The 23,244-nt window shown below is 38.6% G+C and overlaps 1 protein-coding gene across 3 annotated transcripts in view; it reads left to right on the plus strand.

Annotated features, from left to right (window-relative positions):
* The first annotated feature begins 4,855 nt into the window (after positions 1–4,855).
* Positions 4,856–23,244, plus strand: part of LOC119776656 (zinc finger protein 385A-like) — a 63,701-nt gene continuing 45,312 nt past the window's right edge. For 2 of the 3 annotated variants that reach the window (XM_038275205.1, XM_038275206.1), the window contains exon 1: positions 4,856–5,332. In XM_038275205.1, coding sequence (XP_038131133.1) covers positions 5,320–5,332 — 13 coding nt within the window. In that variant the 5' untranslated portion in view covers positions 4,856–5,319. Of the gene's footprint in view, positions 5,333–21,358; positions 21,777–23,244 lie in introns of those variants that run through there. The other variant, XM_038275207.1, reaches the window with a different exon arrangement.

A 23,244-nucleotide genomic window follows, 5' to 3' on the forward strand; every position in this document is an offset into this window, starting at 1 on the left:
AAGTGTGTGTGGTGGTGGTGGATTTTGGGGGAGGGGGTGCATATGGAATAAAATTAACCTATTTGCATGTAAACTGGCTGATGGAGTTTGTTTGGATCAGAATAATCAGGCTAATGAAGGAACCTGGGGACTCTGCTCCATTAGAAATTTCTTGGCTGTCCTCCCCTTCCTGTGAGCAATCATATCTGTAATTATTTACAGTGAAAGTACATGAAGCGGTATTAATCAAGAAAATCTGACTGATTAAATCTTCAAAGGCAACAGTGATGCGCAATGGCTAATGGGCATGCAGTTGGTGCTTTTATCCTTGATGTGGAAGAAAAAGGGATGAGCGTAACCAGGCGGTGCTCTCCAGGAGACTATAAGCATACTTTGAGAAAAACACCCAGAAAAAAATCACAGCTGCTTTTTAAAGAGGTCATTTTATTTGAATCTAGTTGGTAACTGTAATCATGATAATATGAAGAAAATTCATTCATACATTATGTGTTTATTAAGATTAAGGGATTTAACTTAAGCTTTGCTTTGGTGAGGAAATTCTTTTTAGATCAGTTAACAAGATCTAATAGAATAATCTATACAGCAGCAATTCACAGTATGTTATCACATCCAGATAATTCAATCATATACAAACAACTTAGTTCAAAGTTATCTATCTTTTAACTTTATAGTACTTGTTCTTCCCATAAAGCATGTTGGCAGATGTGGCAAATGAACTAGGAACATGCATGCAGCAATGATGGAGAGGAAAAAGTCCCATTTAATAGAAATAACTGAACCAGGCTTAGTGTGATGGGCCTTCTGCTGAGGCCAACAGGGTTAAGCAAGACAGACGAGTTTTAATATATAGTGAGGGGCTGTGGGCTCATTGAACTTGATAAAGCACAATAAAAACACAGGCCATTTACCATTTCACATAGCAGCACTGATCCATTAATACTTCCGATGCTAGAGAAGGTAACAGTAAACTAGCTCTATAGGTGGCTCTATATAGGAAAGAAACAGAAAAGCATTTCTTAGAAAAACACCTGAGTAAGAATATTCTGTCAAACAGCTGGATCAATAAATATAAAAAAGTTTGATAGTTAATAGTTTATTTAACAAAACCCATTTCGCATATTACCAAAACCGAGCTGAAATATTCTACCTGAGCATTTAGATTAGTACTGTAATCGACAAAAATGGGGTCCAGTATTTTTACAATATGACATCTGTATTCTATTGAAATATATGAAGTATTTAATTTGACATTTTAATTGATGTTTCAAATTTTAAACCACTTTCCTTTCATTAAATGATTATAAGTTTAAAAGTTTAGATATGAAAACAGAAAGTCATTGTGATAAATAATATTTGACAATGACTTATTCTCTTTTGTCTAATGTGATTTCTAACTCTCTCTATCATTTCATTTTCTAATGGGAGCTTTAAATTGAACTAGTGATGAGCTTAGGTGACTTGGGAAGTTTGAATTGTTTGTCTCTTTTTTTCCCCACACCAAAACTCTGTGTCCTCAGCTAAACATTATACGTATAGACAAAATGACATCATCAAGTTTTTACTACTTTTTCTAGACAAATAATCTGGACAGAAATATTTTCTTATGTTGTTTTGGACAACCAATATACTATACCTATATTCTACAAGTAAGGTACAGTAGGTGGGACCTGTGAGACAGACTGAGGAAAACAGCTGTCCGTGTGGTGGCTGGTTTTGGTAAATAACGCTCTGTAACCTCAACCAGATACTAAAGTCTGAATAGTTTGCATATGTAAGGGTTGGACTGAAGAAAAGGTCAGCCTTGATAATGGTCTCTGTTGACCTAATTGTCCTTTTTAGTTTGACATGTCTTGTTTTGTGGATCAAAAAAGCAGTGATAAACAAATACAATTTAAGTGAATAATGGTGATGCGGAGAAAGACCAGCAGCTTCTTGAAAGTTGTACTTCTTGTGTGTCCTCAGGAAGCACTGCCTCTGCTGGGCCTTCTTTTAATGGGGTCTATGAGGAGGACCACCTCAGGTCTGATGAAGAGGCAGCTGAGCTGCGGAGCAGAATGTACCGGTCTTATAACAGCTACATAAGGATATCTGCCATTTTCAGAGAGACACAAACAACATTTTTATCTGTAACACTGAAGTAGAGAAGAGCTGAACACAACAGACTTTTTCTTTCTATAAAAAAAGCATTGCAGAACATCTGGTTGTCTAAGGAGGCTAACAAAGCAGCTGCCCAAAACTCCCAGGAACCATTAATTTGAAACTAATGGAGTAACAAGGCTTACACTTGTATAATTACACCACATTATGTTTTTATTCAGTTGTTTTATAGTTTAGGACAATAGTTTATTGCCCTGGGAGGAGGGCAATGAACCAATGTAATATCAATTCTTACAGTCCGCTATACAATACAGAATTTAAGTTACTTTTTAAATTCTTCAAAATTTAGAGGGATTGGATCCCATAAAACTGGGGAATTACATTTAAATGTTCTCGGTCAGTTGTTCAATATGAATTACCACTCAAATATACTTATCAAGGCATATACAAAGCAATATAATATTTACCTGGATATCCTATGTGCTTGGCTGTCATGTATTTGTTAGAGGTTATGTCACTGCTCTGCCTTTGGAGGACATAAACACTCCTGAACCATATATAGATCAGAGACGAGGAGGAATGCAAGCGTCTTGCGTTACTCTGTAGATGTTATGTAGAGTATTCGTGTAAAAGTTTTATTACTCAGAGAGAAAATTGTTTAGAGAGATCAGGGTGGTCAGCTCTCTTTGAACTAATAATGCTGTGAGACCAAAAACGTTTTTACAAGCCTATTTTAATTCCATCTCCCGTTAAGCCACAAAAAAGGTCTCCAAGCACAAAGAAAGTACAGTTTATGTATAAGAGGTCTTTCAGTGATAAAATAATCACAAACTTCTGTGCAGAAAACCAATAAAAAACTATTAAGTGCTAATAAAAAACAAGATAAAATAACTTTCATGACCCATGAAAGTCTTTGGTTGTGTTTGTTTTGTTCTTGTTTTTCACCTCTTTCCTTAATATGTTCCTTTGTTTCTGGTTTCTTCCTGTTAATCTTTAATTTAGGGTTTTCTATATTAGTTAATTTTCTCTGCTCCCTTTTGCCAGGTGTTTTAGATGATATTCATGTTTGTTGCGATCGGATCATGCCATTGTTTTCATATGTATTTACTCTGTTGTAGTGGATGGACCCTGTCAGTTCTTTCTTGGGTTTCAATTCGCCTATGTCTGCTTGCACAGCCTGTTGCCTGCACCTGTTCTCTGTTCTTTTTATGTCGTCAGTTTAATTTGTCTTTCAGTTCTTTATTTTACCCTCTGTCTCAAAGTATTGCTTTTCTTCTCTGTTATCTGCAAGTTTATTATTTTCTGTTTAAACTTTTCACCTCCGGAGTATTTGACACTTTGGTCGATAACATCAAGCCATGAAAACAACACTAAAGAAAATTCAACAGAGTCTTTAAGATCAAGAAAGCTATAAAGTCCAAAATTTCCATTAAAAGCAGGTGTAAAAGGTAGATTGTTCTTCAGTCAGTGCCACAGACTGAAAGCCTCAATCTCCTTTGTTCTAAAGTGTGATGCGGTGGAGAACAACTCTGAGCTCTGAACAAGCAGCGGTTTATCTTGTGAGAAGATTGGAAAAGTAATTGCTGGCCTGGCTATTAAGGGCTCTGAGTGTTAATGTGAGAAAAGAAAAATACTAAAATGTATTTGTAGCCATTGTGAAAAAGGATTTGTGTGCTTACTTTCTCAAACATATCATCAGTCAAGTTTAGAGAAGAGTTATGCAATTGATTGGAAAACTGAGAAATATATGCATGTGCATGCAATGTGTTTTAGGTGATAGAGATTTTGTGTGTCTGTGTGTTAGTGTGTAACCCTACCCCTCTGATGTAATGTGCTTACTGCTACAGTTTGCTGTCCTTCCTTACTGTCCCTGAACCTAACCTCTAGATGTGACAGGCGACCAGAAGATACCAGCGTGTCTGTTTTCTGTGTATTTTCAATAAACATTTAGAATATAAGTGAGAGCATGAGGCTGAAATAAAAGCAGGTTATATGTTAAAATGGTCTTAAAAACTGCAGCTGGATCCTGACATATCGAACAGGACACTCATTTCATTACTGTTTGGTTTACACACTTAAAGCAACTTATCTCTAAAATGTCATTATTATCTGTTTCTGTTTATCTACGATTAAACCCAATAACACATTTGTTTCCCGCTGTGTACCTTTGACCAGGCAGAGCGGAGCTCGGCCATCGTCTACATCAGAATTAGACTGACATTTACTCGACATTGCACCACGCGTCAGTTTCACCTTGGCCCTCGTCTCCTGCTCCTCTGCTCAGCACTTGCCTTCCTCTTTAAAATGACACTTGCAAGCACATTTCGGATATCTGATCTGAATCTACACCTTAACTGGCACAGAGGAGGAATTGACACATGGGAAGTTTGAACTTCCACAGTATCTTACAGTGGGAACAGTGTTAATTCGGATCCCGTGGGTGTATTTGTTGATAATGCTTGTTTTTTAGATTAACTTAGATTCCTGCTTCATGTTCTGCTTTTCAAAGTTAATTAAAGTTGCATCCATTTTCATGTTGAATAGACGATTTCAAATAGATTAAGTTTATTTAGTAGGATCTTTTGAGTATGGTTTTAGTGGCTTGACATCCTCCTGCTTCTCTACAGCCCCTAGTCTGCAATCCTTATTTCCTTTGATCTTCCATGCATTGCTGGGTTTTCCCTCCTCTGTCCTGCCCCTCCTTCCCCTCACATTCTCTCTTTCTCTCCCTCTGCCTCCCCTTCCACAGTTGTCCTCACATATTAGGTTCCCAAGTCCTAAGAAGCAGAATTAGCCTGGAATCTTGTGCACTTGTTTCCTTCAATCCCAGGAAGGAGGTGATAGCATGAAGGCAAAACAAGGGGGGACACAACCAGACCTGTAAAGGGATTGAAATTTAAAAAACGGAGGATAAATTGGGTAAAAGGGAGATAGGGAAGATGAACATGCATATGCTTGTTGTTTGATGCGGCTTCGCTGAAGGCATGTGGCTGCCTGCACTGAGCATTTCCCTCCACGTTCTCCAGCTGACTGGTGGAAGATCTGCATTCATGTGGCTGAGCGCTACATGATTTATCTCCCCAAAATAACGTGAGAAATCTTCCTTCGCTCCACTCGACGCAGACGTATCTATACAACTATAAGCTGGCTGATGCACTGACCTCGGGCTTTTGGTGAACGGATCTAAATCAGTTTGAACAACGTTAAGGACTGAGACAGCCAATGTGGGGCTCAGGTAAGGATAATCTGCGCTCTGAGAAATAGGAAGAAAAAGCACCTACAGGTTGGAGTAACTGTCCATCTATCACTTCAAATACAACCGAGAGGACAGATCAGCTGGGGTCCTCTTATAATACCTTTTTTTTAACACAACCACAGAGCAAGTGACATTGAACTCACGCTATGAAGATTTTTATGTTTAAATAAAAGTTAGGGCAATCAGCATCACATGACACAAGCCTGTCCACGTAATCCTGTTCTGATGAAGGGGTATGACGCAGTGAACGGAGCGATGGGCAAAAGGAGGGGGATACAGGGAAGAAGAGAGGAAAGTTTCAGTACTTGCTTCAAGTTATTTATTGGTAATGAGAGAGTAATGCTGTCGGAATGCTTTTTTTATGTTGGTCAAAAGCTGAGGGAAACATTTAGTCACATCTTTTTTGTAGTCGTTTGGATCAAAGTGTATCATTTGTAAAATGGCCTAGTCAAAGTACTGTTTTGTAAAGATGTTTTAAGGCTTGGAAACTCCTGTGCACTGACTAACATTTATTAGTCTAAATAAGCGTAAACTATTTGGAAAGGGCAACACTGCCATCTTCTAGACAAGTGAAGCTGTTACATACTCTTAAAAACCTCCAGCTCTAATGGCAGCAAAATTTTATCCTAAAAATGTTTGACTTTGCAAGGGTGAATACAAAGTAGGGCAACAAAAAATAGATGAATAATTAGAGATTTGATTATATTCTGCCTGATAAAGGTATTGGTTGGATAAAATCTAAAACCCAACGGAAATAGGGATATCAGTCTCTGTTATCAGTTTGTAAAATAACAAAAACAAAACAAAACAGATTCTGATGAAACATATTTGGATTTAAAAAGAAAAAGAAAGCAGGGCTGAGTTCTTAGAAGACTTAGAATGTGAAAAAGTTATTATACTGGTGAAGATTCTCGGTCATCTAGGTCACAGTCATGTCCATTAAAAAAAAAAGTAAAAAAATAATCCACTGGACTTTGTTTCCAAGTTTGAAGATGTTTCACCTCCCATCCAGGAATCTTTTTCAGTTCAAAAAGTTATTATGTATTTTTTAAATGTCAGGTGTATTTTTTGTTTTCATGAAAATCTCTTATTCAACAGTATTGTGTGTAGTCAGAAGCATGGAAATAAAAAATATTGCAACTGATGTTCACTTATAGAAGGATTCTGTGTATCTATTTCTTGCATTTCCAGTTTTATGTTGTTATTACACAGAATTAAACAGAATTCAAAAGCACTTAAAAAATATTTTCTCAAATTATTTTTGCGGGAAAAGAGGTTGAGGTCTTAAACAAATAAATCCAAAGTCTTTCATCCAAAATTTCAACCCAGCATCCTTGTTGGTCTTTATGTATCGTCTTGATCTTCTTCACTAATGTAAAAAACACTTCCTATTTAATCATTTCATTTTCTGCTTTGTTTACTTAATTTCAGCACAACCTTGGTTATAAGAAAAGTAGACCCTTTATATTTATTTGTCAATTATTAAAAAAAAAAGATCTTTATTTTAAGTAACTTGATTTAAATCTTACCCCAGGTGTATGCTATTTATTTACAAATTACATGCTGTCATTATTTATTAAACAAAAAACTAATATAAAAGATAACAGGAAAGCTAAATTGATTGATCAACCCTTGTATCTATTAATCTATCTTTAGGAGTATGATCCATGTTTGGGATGCATTTAAATGTCCCAATCCACTCAGTCCTTATGTACTCATAAGTTCATAAGTTGAAATGTTTTATATGCGGCCTACAATTCTATATGTATGTTCAATGGTTTTATTTTACATGATTTTTGTCTTTCATCACCAATTATCCAATCTTTTCAAGAGTTTAAACAAACAAATGCCAATATCTGATTAAATGAAACACACAAGTTGTCAGGACAGCTTAAAACCTAAAATAAACTTGAATTGTTATTCAGTTTTTATTTACCTCAGAAAATGAAAATACAAAAGACTAAAACCTGCTTGTTACAAGAGAAATGTTAAGCAGGTCATGTTAGAGATGAGGTACTTTAACCTGTTGGTAACTGACAATAATTCTTGCTTAAGGCTGTTTCTTTGGAAGTTACACATCAAATGAAGAAATCATATAATTTTGGCTGGACTCTCATCAGGAATCACTGCTAACAGCCAAAGCTAAATTTAGCTTAACAAGACTGTTGACACAGTTATAGCCTCTTGGGGCAGATTGAGGAAATGAAAGGACAGCAGGGGTTATAATAACGTAATCCTGACTGCGCAGCTCAGGGCAAGATGTATTTATTACATTCTGATCTTGAATGTTTGGATATTGTTTAACATATAGTACTACTGTCCAAACCACCCAAATAAATCTTTACACGTTACTATGTACATTCCTTTTACATGACTGTGACAGCCACATTTTCACAATGTCCTTAGAATCAGAAGTGTTAGAAATAGTATATGATATGAAAAGTTTTTGTCCTCTTTGATATTTTTTCAGTTTGTTATTTGTTAGACCTAAATCTTTGATATTTTTTTCAGTTTGTTATTTGTTAGACCTACTGTAAATATTTGAAAAAACAAAACAATCTGTCAAAGATCAGCTGAGTAAATAATAATTTAGTAATTACATTTCTACTAATTGTATTCATAAATCATAAAATCACAATAATATCAAGAATCCTATAATACCTCCACTATACAATCGCATGTTCTTGTAATATATTGGCATCACAAATACATTGGTGCTTTCCTTTGTGCATCAAAATAATGAGTTGTTTTAGATTTTCAGTAAAATGCCTAGAGCCTTAGAAAAAACAGAGGTGGGTAGAGTAACCAAATATTGTACTCAAGTAAGAATAGCCCTACTTCATAATATTTTTACTCAAATAAAAGTTAAAAGTAACCATCAAATAAATTACTAAAATAAGAGTAACAGAGGACCCAGTATTCGAGGCAAGAAAGACAGTGGGATTAATCAAAAGCGTTTTTAAACGAACTGAAGAAACTGCGGCTATGGCGTCTATGGCAGGAATCTCTGCAGAAAGGAAATACAGGTTAGGGAACACATAATTCAAACGGAGGAAGATTATGAGAGTGAGTCGATAACCTGGTTTACTAGTTCACTGTCATGATGGGTCTCTGTGATTAAACCCACATGCAGAACACCCCAGGAGACTGAGTAAAAGTTCAACAGTTTATTTGGATTAACACACACAGAGTAAATAGTTTGTACAGGTTCTGGTTCAGGTCCGGGACTGGATTCACAGAGTTATCTGCAGAGAGGGATTGTTTGGTTAGCCAGGTAGCTATGATGTCTTGGCAGAGTTTGTTTCTGAGTTGTACCTGATGAGGTTCAGACTGATCGGTGGAGAGAGGGAACCGGTTGGGTCCAGAGACTGTGGGGTCAGCAGAGAGCTTAGCAGCGGCAGAGCTTAGCTTCAGGCTAGCGAGATTCAGACCTTGAATTGTACTCCAAGTTCTCTCCTGAGAACAAGTGAGGAGATTTAGACTGAGGATCTTCAGGTTTGGCTTCTCTGGGCAGGCAGGCAGGCAGGTTTCCAAACATGAGCTCCACCTGAGCTGCAGACTTCGATCAGGTTTCCTATGAGGCAGAGAAGACAGAGGCAGATTAGAATCAGGGTTACTTTCTTGAGCAGACAGAGATTCTATGGTCAGGCTGAGGCTCAGGTTCTGCTAACCAAAACTGGTCAACACTCCGGCGCTGAAGAGAAGTCAAGCCGCTGTTTAAGTAGCTGGTCTCCTGATGAGATGAATCAGCCTCAGGTGTGCAGGTGGCTTCAGCTCAGGAGACCCAGGGCGCTCTCTGCTGGAGAAAGGTGGCAGATCTCCAGATCCCAACATTCACTCCATGCCCAGAGAACGAGGTTGATACCAACTGGTCAGTTGACAAGAACCAGTGGTTGCCGAACACAGACTTCAAGACGCTGAAGCCTAGAAGACTACAGAACTAGGAGGAGTCAGATCCAAGCAGAAGAAGGAAGACAGGATAATCCAGAGGGCTAAATCCATGTGGAGGACGTGCTCAGGATTCAGAAGCAGAGGTCCGAAGAGGTTTTAAAGGAAAATCCTGGTCTGTGAGAGGAATCAGTGCCATGTTAGGTTAACAGGCAGAATTCAGCAGGAGTCCGAAGACAGTTCAGGCAAACACATCAGAATCAGAATACAAACAGGCATGCTAGAAAACTCTCACTTAAGGCTCAAATAATCTGTCCTGAAGACTGGAAAATGGCAGGTTCCAACAGATCAGACAGGAACAGAAGGGCTAAATGGTTGAGAGGCAGACCAGGAAATCAGAAACACTAAGGTAACACTGGCCCACTCTCCCCACTGGCTCAAGAGAAATAATCTGGTACTGGTGACTGGTAGCAAGCAGCTTAAATAGAGGCAGGAGCAGGTGGATCGGATGAGCAGTAATGAGATACCGGGCAGAGTTAGACAGGTGAATGAAATGAGTAATTAAGCCAGTCATTAGTGCCAAGATCATGATACTTACTGGGAAAAAGGCTACTTATGTACTGAGTAACTGATGATAACATTGATTTAATGTTATCAACATTATGTATATTTAAAAGACATACAGTTATAAGCAAATTTTAAAAATGATATAGAAATAAATGTATAATATTCAATACTTAAACAGTAATTTCAAGTTGAAGAAACAAGACATTTTTTGTTATAAAAACTCTCAAATCATTACTGATAGTATGTCATGTATGTAGGTGTGAATATGATTAGTTACTTCCTGTAGCATGACACAGTGACCGACATGGCAGGATGTGCAAATAGAAAACAATGTTAAAACAAAGAAGCTGATGTTAAAAATAGAATCTCAGATATTAACTGTAGGTGTTTGTCTCTCTAGTGCAATTTTGGTAATTCATTGAGTGAAGTTACTCAGGATGATTACTCGTGTGTGTATTAATAGATGAATAACTGAATGTAGTGTGAAGCATTTTGGCCAAGTCTCCTGAGTAAAAAAAAAAACCCCTGTTATATAGCCATTTACAATTTACCATGATTAGGGTAGCCAGATGTTATACTCAAGTAGGAGTAGTGATACCTCATCATATTCTTAATCAAGTGAAAGTAAAGACCATAATGGACCACAAACACCCCTTAAAGTGAATTTTTCTCAAAAAGTTACTCAGGTAAATGTAAATAGTTACTACCCACCTCTAATATAGGTTGAAACTAATGAACCATGTGTGCAGTTTATTGCGGGGTACACTAATTCTAATTTGAGCTGAGAAATCTATCAATCGAAAAATGATCTGATTATTCCTAAAGTTTTCTAAAAATCTTTTTTTTCACTTTATATTACTGTAATATCGAGACTTACAGTACAGTTTTAAATCCTTAGCTTCGAATTCTTTTCAGACTCTCATTACATTTTGAACAAAGAGTATATAAAGTGCACCTCAGAATACCAAAAAGGGCTTCCATTAGAACTTTGATGATTCTCTCAGACCATGACATTTGCCTCTGCATATATTTGAATAATAAAATATGATTACAGTTTCAGAGACCACAGTGTCTTACGCTGTGTAAATGAAAAGCTCTGTAATGCATTTTAATAAAAAACAGTCTGGTAAACTCACAAAACTTTGCTATGGCTCTACAGAGGAAAACAAACACTCTCCCACAATAATGCAGGGTTGTTTGTAACATGAGCTTAGAGGTCTGGTTTCATCCTCTCATGGCGACATCCATTAAAGTCATGCTGTGTCTGACCCTGCACCCTCAGACAGCCATATTAGCACCTGGCCGATTGGCTACAACAATACACCTGTCTGCATTATTCAGGCAGACTCTACTAATCAGGAAACCTTATCACACTAACTCATGAGCTCCATCCACACCAGCTTAAAACAGATGACGGTTTCAAAGGTTTTCAAAAGACGGAACTGAATGGCCTAAAATGTTTTGCTAAGTAGCATATACTTGTGACAAGAAAGGAAAATGATATAAAATGGTATAAATGCAGGTCGATATCCTTGTTAAGGTTTGCCTTGGTTAATCGAGTGCCAGGGGCAGAGTGACTGCAGCAGGATGGTAAATCTCCACTTCAAGTCTTATGCACAGCATCTGATGGGTGATTTTAGGATGGCTTTGTATTTAGCTCATTTTCTGTCTCTGTTAAAGACACATTTCCACAATATGATGCTACCTCCAGCCATGTTCACAGCAGGGATTGTGTATTCAGGCTGAACAAAAGTCACACTTAAAATCTGATCAGAAGATGTCATTGCAGATGTTTGCTGTTCTCCCTTATGGCTCAATGCAAACAGCAAACATAACTTCTAATTTCTCTTGTTCAATAATGGCTTGCTTTTGCAAGTCTTTTGCAGAAAAGTAGATTTGTAGAGTGCATGACTGATAACTCTTAACAGATTCAACAACTTGAGCTCTGAATAAACGCAGCTCCTCCAGACTTACAATCATCCCCTTCCTGGCTTGTCAGCTCAGGACGACAGCAATAGCTGTCTATGTTTGCTTTTGTGTCCATTTTAAGATTATTAATTGAACAACCGATTGTGAGATGTGGAAAGATTGGGATATTGTTTAATAATGCAGCCCTGCTTTAAAAATCCCACAAATCTATTCTTACCAATTATTTATTTACCAATATTCTTAAAAAAAAAACTTTGAGACATTAAATGCAAATAAAATGGCTTAAAGGCAATGGTTGTAAAATGACAAACTGTGAAAAAGGTCTGTGAATTATGTTGCAAGTGTTACCCGGCAACCTCGGATGGCTGAGGGTAATGTGTACGATGATCTTCCCTCAACGTGTGGTGCTGTGGTATGAGAAAGACGAAACACACATGTTGAGCTTCTTTACCTTCAACCGGAAGATTTATTCTTCTTGTGTGTTCCAAACACTTCATGTACAACATTCTTCAGTAAAGGACCATTAGCTTCATTACATTAGAAATGGCTGTAATATACCTTTAAACCAACAATCAACTTTTAACATACTCCATTTAGCATTATGAACTATGTCAAATGACAAAATTTATTTACAAATGGCTTCTCTGTCTAACCATATGAACTTTGTAGTTAGTGCTTTAAATCCAATGTCCCTTTTTGTATTTTACTATCAAAGTAGAAATGTACATTAAATGGTTTTTTTAACTATTTTAATAGCTTTTACCATTTTTAATCAGCATAAATAAAATGTATTTTAACATTTAAGCATCTTAGCTTTTAACAATAATATTTTACATCTCACATAAACTCCACTCTCAATATAAAACTGAAAAAGACACAATATTCCTTTAATGTGCTTCAGCCTTCAGCTTCACATATATTCTAAATATATGGCTTATCTGTTTTTTTTTGTAACAAACCCATAAAAAAGCATTAAATAAAATAAAGAAACCGAAATTATTTCCTTTGAATGTGGACTCTTTCAAAAAGTGCAAAACACAGGTTCAGATGAACTCCAGTCCTTTCAGCTAGCTCTAGCATATGTGAAGTTAGCTAACATTGGCTCTAACTAGCATTCTGAACTAGTCCCGTTTTGTACACAAAAACCATCACAAAATGAACTACATGACTCATTAGTTGAGATTCAATTTAAGATCCTTTTCGACTCTTCAAGAATACTAATATTGGTACATAAAACCATATTTATACTGACCTGTGGTATGAGAAAGACGAAACACACATGTTGAGCTTCTTTACCTTCAACCGGAAGATTTATTCTTCTTGTGTGTTCAGTCTTTTTCATGCCGCCAACGCGTCAGCGCCCCCTAGCGGCCGCGGCCGGAATTACATGGACTAAATGAATAACACCATATAATCTAATAAAATGAAAAATCAAAGACACAAAACGAAAAAATAATGTTGGGGTGCCTGTTTTCCAACTTCTTTGTTTTATCCACTAAAACTGGCTTTTCACCCCTCTACACTCTCCCTCACTTAAAGAAATGTCTCCTGACATTAACAATTTCTTGGGTGAGTCTCATTGTATGGAAGGGTACTGCTGATACACATATGGATATGGAATATAGGGAAATGGCAGTAGACCAGATGTCATTGTGAAGGGTTGGTTAAACAGCAACGGACTAACACCTGCACTCCAGCAGCTATATGATGGCTGGCCAAGGGTCTCGTATGTTAGTCTTTCTGTTGGTCTCCCTCTTCTCTCTGATCTCCGTATATCACTTTCCACTCTGTTTTCATCTCCATCTGATCCTGCTCTCTTTCACACATCTCAGATCTTTCTTCAGTTTCAGCAGCATCTCTTTTATTGACAGTTGCTTCTCTGTCAGAGGGACAGAACTCCTCAGCCGTTGCACGCAGATTATTTAGATTTTCTTGGTTCTGTCTTGTCAAAAGTTCTTGTTCAGGATTTTGAGTTTGGTCTGTCTGTAGTTGTTGTGGGTTTACAAATCCATAACACGGGATTCTGCTCCGGAGGTCATGGGGGTATGTAAACTCTTCTTCTTCCTCATCCGAGTTATGTATTTCAGGTTCATTCTCGCAGCTTTCAGTTAGCTGATTTTTCTGTTTTGTCTGTTTTCTCACAGGAAGTTCCTCTTCCAGAGGTAGGTCATTGACAGGCAGAAGCAGGTTTCTGTGAAGCACACGCATGGTTTTGTTCCCTCTCTCTGGCTGCACTTTATAGACAGGTCCATCCCCCACTCTTTCAATCACGCGGTACACTGTCTGTTCCCAGTATGAGCGGAGTTTACCTGGACCTCCCCTTTCTGAGAGGTTTTTAACCAAGACTCTATCGCCTGCCTGAAGAGTGACACCTCTGGCATGTCTGTCATATTGCTTTTTGCCTTTAGCTGAAGATTTTTGACTGTTGTTGGCAGCAATTTGGTACGCCATACGCATCCTTTCAGCCCACTTTTTAACAAAGGTTTGATGGTTGCAGTCTTCAGTCTCTCTCCTGGTGCCAAAGAGCAAATCAACTGGTAGGCGCGGAGCCCTGCCATACAATAGGAAGAAAGGCGAGTATCCTGTCGCTTCGTGCCTCGTGCAATTATATGCATGTACGATTTGTGGCAGATAATCTTTCCATTCACTCTTTTTCTCCTCTTGTAACGTGCGCAACATCTGAAGAAGAGTACGATTCAGTCGCTCCACTGGATTGCACTGCGGATGATAGGGAGTAGTGCGTGAGTGAGAAATTCCTGAGAGCTGTTGTAATCTTTGGAATAAGCTATTCTCAAACTCACGTCCCTGATCATGATGTAGTTTCTCTGGGTACCCAAACCGAGGAATAAAATCTTGAAATATCTTTTCAGCTGCTGTCTTTCCGGATTTGTTTCTGGTTGGGTACGCTTGTGCAAATCGGGTGAAATGGTCAGCGACAACCAGGATATACTCGTATCCTCCTTTGCTTGGTTCCAGATGCAAATAATCAATAGAGACCAACTCAAATGGTGCGCTAGTTGTGATGGATCCCATTGGTGCTCTCTGTGGGACATTGGGATGTTTTTGTTTAATACATTGGCATTTCTTGGTCACATAATCCTCAATGTCTTGTTGCATGTTTGGCCAGTAAAAGCGTTCTCGAGCAAGATGAATCACCTTATCAGGCCCGACATGGCCCATGTCGTCATGCAAGCTCTTTAACACTAGTGATTTGAGTTTGTCAGGGAGAACTAGCTGTCTGTTTTGTACTGTTCTCCGGAAAAGTAGTCCGTTTTCCACAACTAACTTGTTCCACTCGTACAACAGTCTCCTTGTTTCTTTATCCATGGTTCTTTTATCCTTTTCATTTGGACTCCAATTTATTTGTTTCAATGACACAATCTCTTTAATTGCTGTATCTTCTTGTTGCGCTTCCCTGATGTTTTCAGGCATGATGGTCATGACACTGCCAAGTATGTTAGCATAATTTTCATCAGCAAGTTGTAATGCAGCAATCCAGGGAACATCATTGCTTTGTGTAGCTTGGTTACCTTGCCACACTGCAGACACAACTTCAGGGGACACTGTCTCAGTATGATCTTTCATGTACTGTTCAAGGTCTACTGGGTGTCTGGACAACATATCTGCATCAGCATTCCTCTTCCCCGGTCTATACTTTATATCAAAGTGGAAGTCGGCTAATTCCCCAACCCACCTATGACCTACAGCATTTAGCCTGGCAGAACTCAAAATATAGGTCAGGGGATTGTTATCTGTATAGACCGTGAAAGTTGGTGCGTAATACAGATAGTCTCGAAACTTATCACAAATGGCCCACTTGAGTGCTAGGAACTCAAGTTTACCTGAATGAAGGTGATAGTTACGTTCAGCAGGTGTTAAGGTTCTTGATCCGTAGCCAATAACACGCAGCTTGTTGCTTTGGGACTGATATAACACCGCTCCGAGTCCTTCATTTGACGCATCAGTATGCAAAACAAATGGACGATCAAAGTCGGGATAAGCTAAGATGGGCGGATTAATCAGCATCTCCACCAGCTTGGAAAGCACAGTCTGATGCTCATTTGTCCATATAACAGGTGTGCTAGAGGGAAGCTGACCTGTGTTTTCTTTCATTTTACAACCTCGACTCTTAGAAGTTTGGGGTTTGTTGTTCTTACTTGTGTCGGCTGAGCTTTGAAGGAGTTCAAACAGAGGTCTTGCAAGTCGTGAGAAATCCTGAATGAAGGATCGATAATAACTAAGGAAGCCTAGCAATGTCCGAACTTCTCCAACTGTGTGAGGCTTCTTCTCCTTCAGAGCTATTACAGCTTCCAAATCTTTTGGGTCGATCTGGACGCCTTCTCCTGAAACCATTCGTCCCAGATAACGAATTTGTCTCTTGAAAAGCTCACATTTGGCTGGTCGAAGTTTAATGCCATGTTGTCGCATTCTGCAGAAAACCTGTCTCAAATGGTCGACGTGTTCCTCAAATGTTTTTGAGTAACAGAGGACATCATCTAAATAGGGTACGCAGCACTCATCCCTGATGCCTTCTAATACGCCTTCCATACATCTCTGGAATGCAGCTGGTGCGTTGGTCAGTCCGAAGGGGATTCTTATCCATTCGTAGAGACCCCAAGGTGTGCTAAATGCTGTCAGATGCCTTGATTCCTCACTCACAAACCCTTGGTGATATGCACTCCCTTGGTCCAAAATGGAGAACCATGAATTCCCTCCAAGACTGTCCAACAGATCCTGAATGCGTGGTAGTGGATGGCGATCAGGAGTGGTTTTACGGTTGAGCTCTCGGAAGTCAACACAAAGACGCAGGCTGTGGTCTTTCTTTCGCACGCAGACAACAGGTGAGGAGTATGCTGAAACTGACTTTCTAATCCACCCTCTATCCAAAAGGTTTGAGATATAATCCTTAACCTCTTTATACAATGGCCGAGGAATAGAGTTATAATTTTTTTGGACAGGGGTATTATCTGTTGTGGTGATCTGGAGCTGTAAACCAGGAATACATCCAATGTCGCCTTCTTCAGATGCAAACACATCCGATTCTTCATACAACATTTGGCGTACCATATCCTGTTCATGCTCAGGGAGATGATCCAGATTAACATTTGGATGCCATTTCTCTTGTACATGAGCAGGTGTATGGTTTCCCTTTTTAGTGGAGTCCCCATTATTTAGCGAGTTCACATGGGCGGCGCACAAGGGTGGATCACTCTGTCCACTAACGTGTTCATGAGGTGATAGAGAGATGTTTATAGATTTGGTTCCATCAATTTCCTCAATGACTCCTAAAGCTGTCATTGGAGGTAAGAAAATGTCATGGTTGGTTGAATTCTGGACTGGAATTTTCACCATTTTTGAAGCTCCAACAGGTACATCAACCAAAGCAGGAAATAATTCCAACCCTTCTGGCACAATACTCTGTATGTCTGGTTCAAACAACATTACTCTTCCTCCTGGAAACGTTCTGATGCGACATTTCACTTCACAGATTTGGCCACTTTGAACATTAAGACCCTTCTTTCCAACTCTCACTGCTGAACTCTTTGATTCTTCCTGAGACGGCATAGTGCAAACCACAGAGACCAGAGTTTCGACACTACTTTTTTGAATTCTCAAAGCCTCTGACAGTAAGTCCACCAAGTTGATGGTGTTTGTCTGGTCAGTGTTTCCCATTATGATTTCTTGTATCACATTAAAACCTAGCAACGGGCTGCTTATACTCTCTTGACTTACAAGCAACGGAACATAGAGAGCCACAGAACCATATTTGATACTTTTGATTTCGAGTCGGACTTCTATCCATCCATCAAATGGCACCTCTGTTCCATTTGCTGCTGTGACTTTGAGAGGGTGTTCTGGTAGTAGGCTCTCAAGAGGTTGGATTGTTACATTTGGTAGAGCTTTCTGTACCCATGACTTCTCCACTATGCTCACTTGTGCCCCACTGTCTAATAGCATCTGCAACTCGGCCCCATTTAGTTGGCATGTCACAGTGCATCTACCACCAATCAGCTGGGCAACATGTTTCTTCTTAGTAGTGCTATTTTGTTTGATGAGCCTGGCAGACGATGGTGCGCCCTCTTGAGGATGCAGCTTTGGAGTGGGATGGGACCCTGCTTTTGCTCTGGTCACTGGTGGTCCCGTCCCAGCGACCTCGCCCAGTTTCCCGACAGATTGTTCTTCATCAAACAGCCAATTGCCCTGTGTCCCTCTTTCCCACACTTGAAACAGTGGCTACAGCTATCCTTTCCTTGGGAGACACATTGCTGACATCTTCGTTTAGCGTCTGACTTTGCTGGCTGGTTTTGGTGGGGAAAAGGTGTGTGAATGTTTTCAGTCCCTGAACCAACAATAGGTGTTAAAGCCTTTTCTAAACTTTTGGTCAGTGATGAAACCTGTGCTGTTAGCTCTTGTATGGCAGTACGATTAGCTTGGACTTCTGCCTGCATCTGAACTGCATTCTGACTTTTCTTGTCCATCTGCACTGTACTGACACTAACTGCTTTTGGTTTGAGAGCCTGACCTAGTCTATTCTGTCTCTCTGTGTCTTCACCTACTGACTTTGTTATCACTTCTAGGATAAAGTCATCAGTGACTTTCTCATCTGAAAGGTGGGGTTTGAGATCTCGTCGGACATATGAATATTTTTCATGTATGCCCTGATAGAGTGAATGTAGGAACACTCCCTGAACTAATTTCTTGTCATACTGGAAACCTGTGCTTACTTTAGAAGCAAAAAGCACACGCTGTTTTAACCCCATCAGTCTATACATAAACTGTTGTGGACCTTCTTTATCGTGTTGCCTTGCGTTGCTCAGTTCTTGAAATAATTCAGTACTGCTCTTATCTTTAAGGTGCGCTCTGAGAAAACGCTTCAGCTCAGTTACAGTCAGAGTATCTTTTGTAATCAGCATATCTTTAAATGTACCCGGTTTAATTATTCTGAGAACTGTCCTAATAATCTCAGCCTCAGTGAAACCTTCACTCAATCCTTCATCAATTTGCTTACACAAACAGTTAAAACTCACATCTGAGTCAGAATCTGAGATCTGACCAGCATGAATCCGAAATTCTCTTCGTGGAAGTAATGCAGCAACATCTGTCAATTTTACTAACCCGGTTACCTGATCAGCAACAACTGGTGATGACACTGTCTTACTCGACACTGATGCTGCTACAATCTGCTCAGTCTCGTTCACTGATGCCACTTTGTCTACATCCACTGAATGATGCGGGTTCTCTGTTTCTTGTGCTGACAGTAGCTCATCAACGAGGTCACGAAACACCAGCAGCCGCGACATCCCTTGGTCCTCCAAATTCCTCAATCGTTTACTTCTTAAAAAGTCAACAATGAAGTCATAGAGTTCCACTTCGGACGACTCCTCCCCTGGCGCGTCTTCTCCCACCTCATCTTGGCACGATACTGCTAGTTGGTGAAGCAGCTCTCTTCTGGCGTCATCAATCAGTTGGTGAAGCAGCTGCTGGATCTCCCACTGAAGCTCATGTAGCGTCGTCATCTCTGGATACCTGATGTCTTGCCCTTAGAGCATCAGTTCATGTAACATATAAGGTCAGGATCCCAAGGTTTTTTTTTGTTTTTTAGATAGCACCAAGCCAGCAGGAGGTGCTATCCCGGACGAGCCCCCAAATTTGTTACCCGGCAACCTCGGATGGCTGAGGGTAATGTGTACGATGATCTTCCCTCAACGTGTGGTGCTGTGGTATGAGAAAGACGAAACACACATGTTGAGCTTCTTTACCTTCAACCGGAAGATTTATTCTTCTTGTGTGTTCCAAACACTTCATGTACAACATTCTTCAGTAAAGGACCATTAGCTTCATTACATTAGAAATGGCTGTAATATACCTTTAAACCAACAATCAACTTTTAACATACTCCATTTAGCATTATGAACTATGTCAAATGACAAAATTTATTTACAAATGGCTTCTCTGTCTAACCATATGAACTTTGTAGTTAGTGCTTTAAATCCAATGTCCCTTTTTGTATTTTACTATCAAAGTAGAAATGTACATTAAATGGTTTTTTAACTATTTTAATAGCTTTTACCATTTTTAATCAGCATAAATAAAATGTATTTTAACATTTAAGCATCTTAGCTTTTAACAATAATATTTTACATCTCACATAAACTCCACTCTCAATATAAAACTGAAAAAGACACAATATTCCTTTAATGTGCTTCAGCCTTCAGCTTCACATATATTCTAAATATATGGCTTATCTGTTTTTTTTTGTAACAAACCCATAAAAAAGCATTAAATAAAATAAAGAAACCGAAATTATTTCCTTTGAATGTGGACTCTTTCAAAAAGTGCAAAACACAGGTTCAGATGAACTCCAGTCCTTTCAGCTAGCTCTAGCATATGTGAAGTTAGCTAACATTGGCTCTAACTAGCATTCTGAACTAGTCCCGTTTTGTACACAAAAACCATCACAAAATGAACTACATGACTCATTAGTTGAGATTCAATTTAAGATCCTTTTCGACTCTTCAAGAATACTAATATTGGTACATAAAACCATATTTATACTGACCTGTGGTATGAGAAAGACGAAACACACATGTTGAGCTTCTTTACCTTCAACCGGAAGATTTATTCTTCTTGTGTGTTCAGTCTTTTTCATGCCGCCAACGCGGCAATTACATGGACTAAATGAATAACACCATATAATCTAATAAAATGAAAAATCAAAGACACAAAACTAAAAAATAATGTTGGGGTGCCTGTTTTCCAACTTCTTTGTTTTATCCACTAAAACTGGCTTTTCACCCCTCTACACAAGGCACTTAGTTATTTTGTTATTCTGTTGAAATGTTTTATCTAAAATTCTAGGTCACATTTCTTGCTGTCAGCAAAAGTCTTATATTACCTGAAGCTAAAGGTTTTTACAGCCTAATTTGATGTGAAAGTGTTTCATGAAATCTTTAAACATCAATTAGTACAGAATTGTGCTTTTATTAGGCAACATAGCTCTGCTATATGCTACTAAAGATGTTCATGCAATGAATGTTTGAGCTAATTCTGCAGCCTTTGATTGTCAAACAGCTATGAGCGTTTCTCTCCATCCTGCTGTTTCACTATAACTTTCACATTTCCTCCCCAAAGTATCCATTCAGGAGTCAGTTCATATTAACCTCAATCTCTCCTCACCTCTGCACAATGTTTAACTGATGCTCTGAAGCTGTAATTCTCTGCTGGATCTTTGTGTCTTCCTTTTTTCTGTTTTCTCCTCAAACAAACCTACTGAGTCTAAAGACAGATAGACACCTGTGGGTGCATCCAAGGTTATAGAGAAATTGTTTTTTGTCAGACCACACATAAATGCACCTGAGAGATGACTGATAGCTGGATGGTTGTGCAGTGAGACAAGGAAACATGAATGAAAAACAGCCAGTAGTAAACAGCAAAGAGAAGGTGACAGAGAGAAAAAGAGAGCAGAAGTGACAGCCGCATTATCACTCTGCCTCCTGACTTAAACACCACAAGTAAACGCTCTTCTATGGCTTGTCTTATTGGTTGATCCTCCAGCCAATCACAGCTTGGGAATGCAAGGTGCCTTTAGGTTATACCCAACCCCAAAATATGAGGATGAGACAGAGAGATGCCTGCTGTAGTGCAGAGGTTCATCCTGTGAAGCAAGCCTCCATCTCTCTGGTCTTCCTCCTGCTGGAATGAATGCATCACAGTGAATAAATTACAGGCTTCAGTGCATGTTGTGTTGCAGCTCTGGCTGCCGTTTTTTTTTTCTCCTCCTCTGTCAACAGCTGGCTGAGCTGAGTCGAGATCAGAGGAAGAGGGTGCTTCTTGTTAGGATAAGGAGAACAAAGAGAGGAGCAAGGGCTAAAAAAGTGAAAGTTGTGATGTTGAAAGGATTTTTCCGTCTGGAGTTTTTTGAGTCAGAAATGTAGGGCGTCAAAGATTTTAGTCATCCCTGTAGCAGACTGAGGAGTAAAGGAGGGAAACAGGAAGACAACGAGGGAAACAGAAGTGGAAGGATTCAGAATGATCCTGGGTAAGACAGCTATGAGGAATTTTCATTCTGTTAAATGCTATTGACCCGGTTGGCTTCTCATAGCTACACAGCTTCCTTTCAGGATGTTTCCTCCAGGTTTTCAGTGTTTTACCCAGCTCAGTTTACAACATTTTGAGGACAAAATTTAAAGACTTGAGAGACTGTGGTTATGTTATATTCAGGGGTAAAGTTCTTGTGAAATTTAAATATTTATTTTCAGTCAAAAATGTAGGAAAAAAAAAAGTACTGAAAATTTGCTATAAGACAAACAGGACCTATTATCAGTTAAATGCTGACATAAAATTTAGCTTGACAAAAAGTTTAATTTGAACGAAGCTCCCCTTCCAAAGCCATGTCCCTTGTTTTTTGCTTTGTTGGTGGTGACAGTTTCCCTAATTTATGGTGAATAGATACTGGTTTAATGTGGTTCTAAATTGAAGGAATATGACATTTTGATAGATGTCCTATCATATATATATTTATATATATATGTAGTGAGGGCATTTGTACGTTGGTGTTGAGAAAAAGCGAATTCATAAGAACAGAGTGAATTACAGCTGTAATCGTTCTATGCTAAATGATTCCTAGGACAAATTGAGATGTGAGATCTATACCCATTTTAAATTCTCACAGTGCTTTCTGTTGTTCCAGTGATAGTTATGTAGCATATTCAGAAAATGGGTCAAATTACTAGCCATTGGAACTTCTTTGATATTCTACAAGCTGAGGATAGGTAATCCTTATGGGCGCAAACAGAGAGTCTGCATAATGCAACATGAGATTATTTTATGGTACTGCTGAGTATTTATTGTGAGATTTAAATAGGATTAGCATGGAAATTTCCCCAAAAATGGCACCTAAATTGTTTTTGAATTGTAACAAATACTAAAGAAAAAAATGCTGTAAAATCTAGTGTTTGCCTGATAGGCGATCACATTGATGTTAACGACATCAATAATAAAAGGTCAAAGATTTTTCTCATAATAATATATACCTCTTGATTTCCAATATTATTTTCCTTTTTCTAGTTGTCTACATCTGAGGCTTTAAGAAAATAATGAAACCTTGGAGAAAAAAAAAAAAAACAGTTGTTGCTGCACCCTGACACGGCTAAATCTTAAGTTAATTTCTGCAAAATTGTTATCAAGTTCATTATAAGCAACTTAAGTTATTCATGATGATGTAACTTGAAAGAGGATAAAATTAGTGAATGACGTGGGATGAAGCAATTCAACTGTTACAAAATAAAGCGATTAATTTAAGTTAGAGCAGGATTCTTTTTTAAGAGCGTAACATGGAAAGCATTGCTGGCCTTTTTGATGCATTTCATACTTCTGCAGTTTTTGTCATTTTGTGACATCCATGGAGTCATTTTTATTGAAAATGATAGTTTTAACATATTTTTTATTTATGCCATTTACACTCTAATTTTAGCAAATGTTAATTATAACTGATTATTTTTTCAAGA

Source organism: Cyprinodon tularosa, unplaced genomic scaffold (assembly GCF_016077235.1).
Source record: "Cyprinodon tularosa strain WSP-4 unplaced genomic scaffold, ASM1607723v1 ctg95, whole genome shotgun sequence".
Classification (NCBI taxonomy): domain Eukaryota; kingdom Metazoa; phylum Chordata; class Actinopteri; order Cyprinodontiformes; family Cyprinodontidae; genus Cyprinodon; species Cyprinodon tularosa.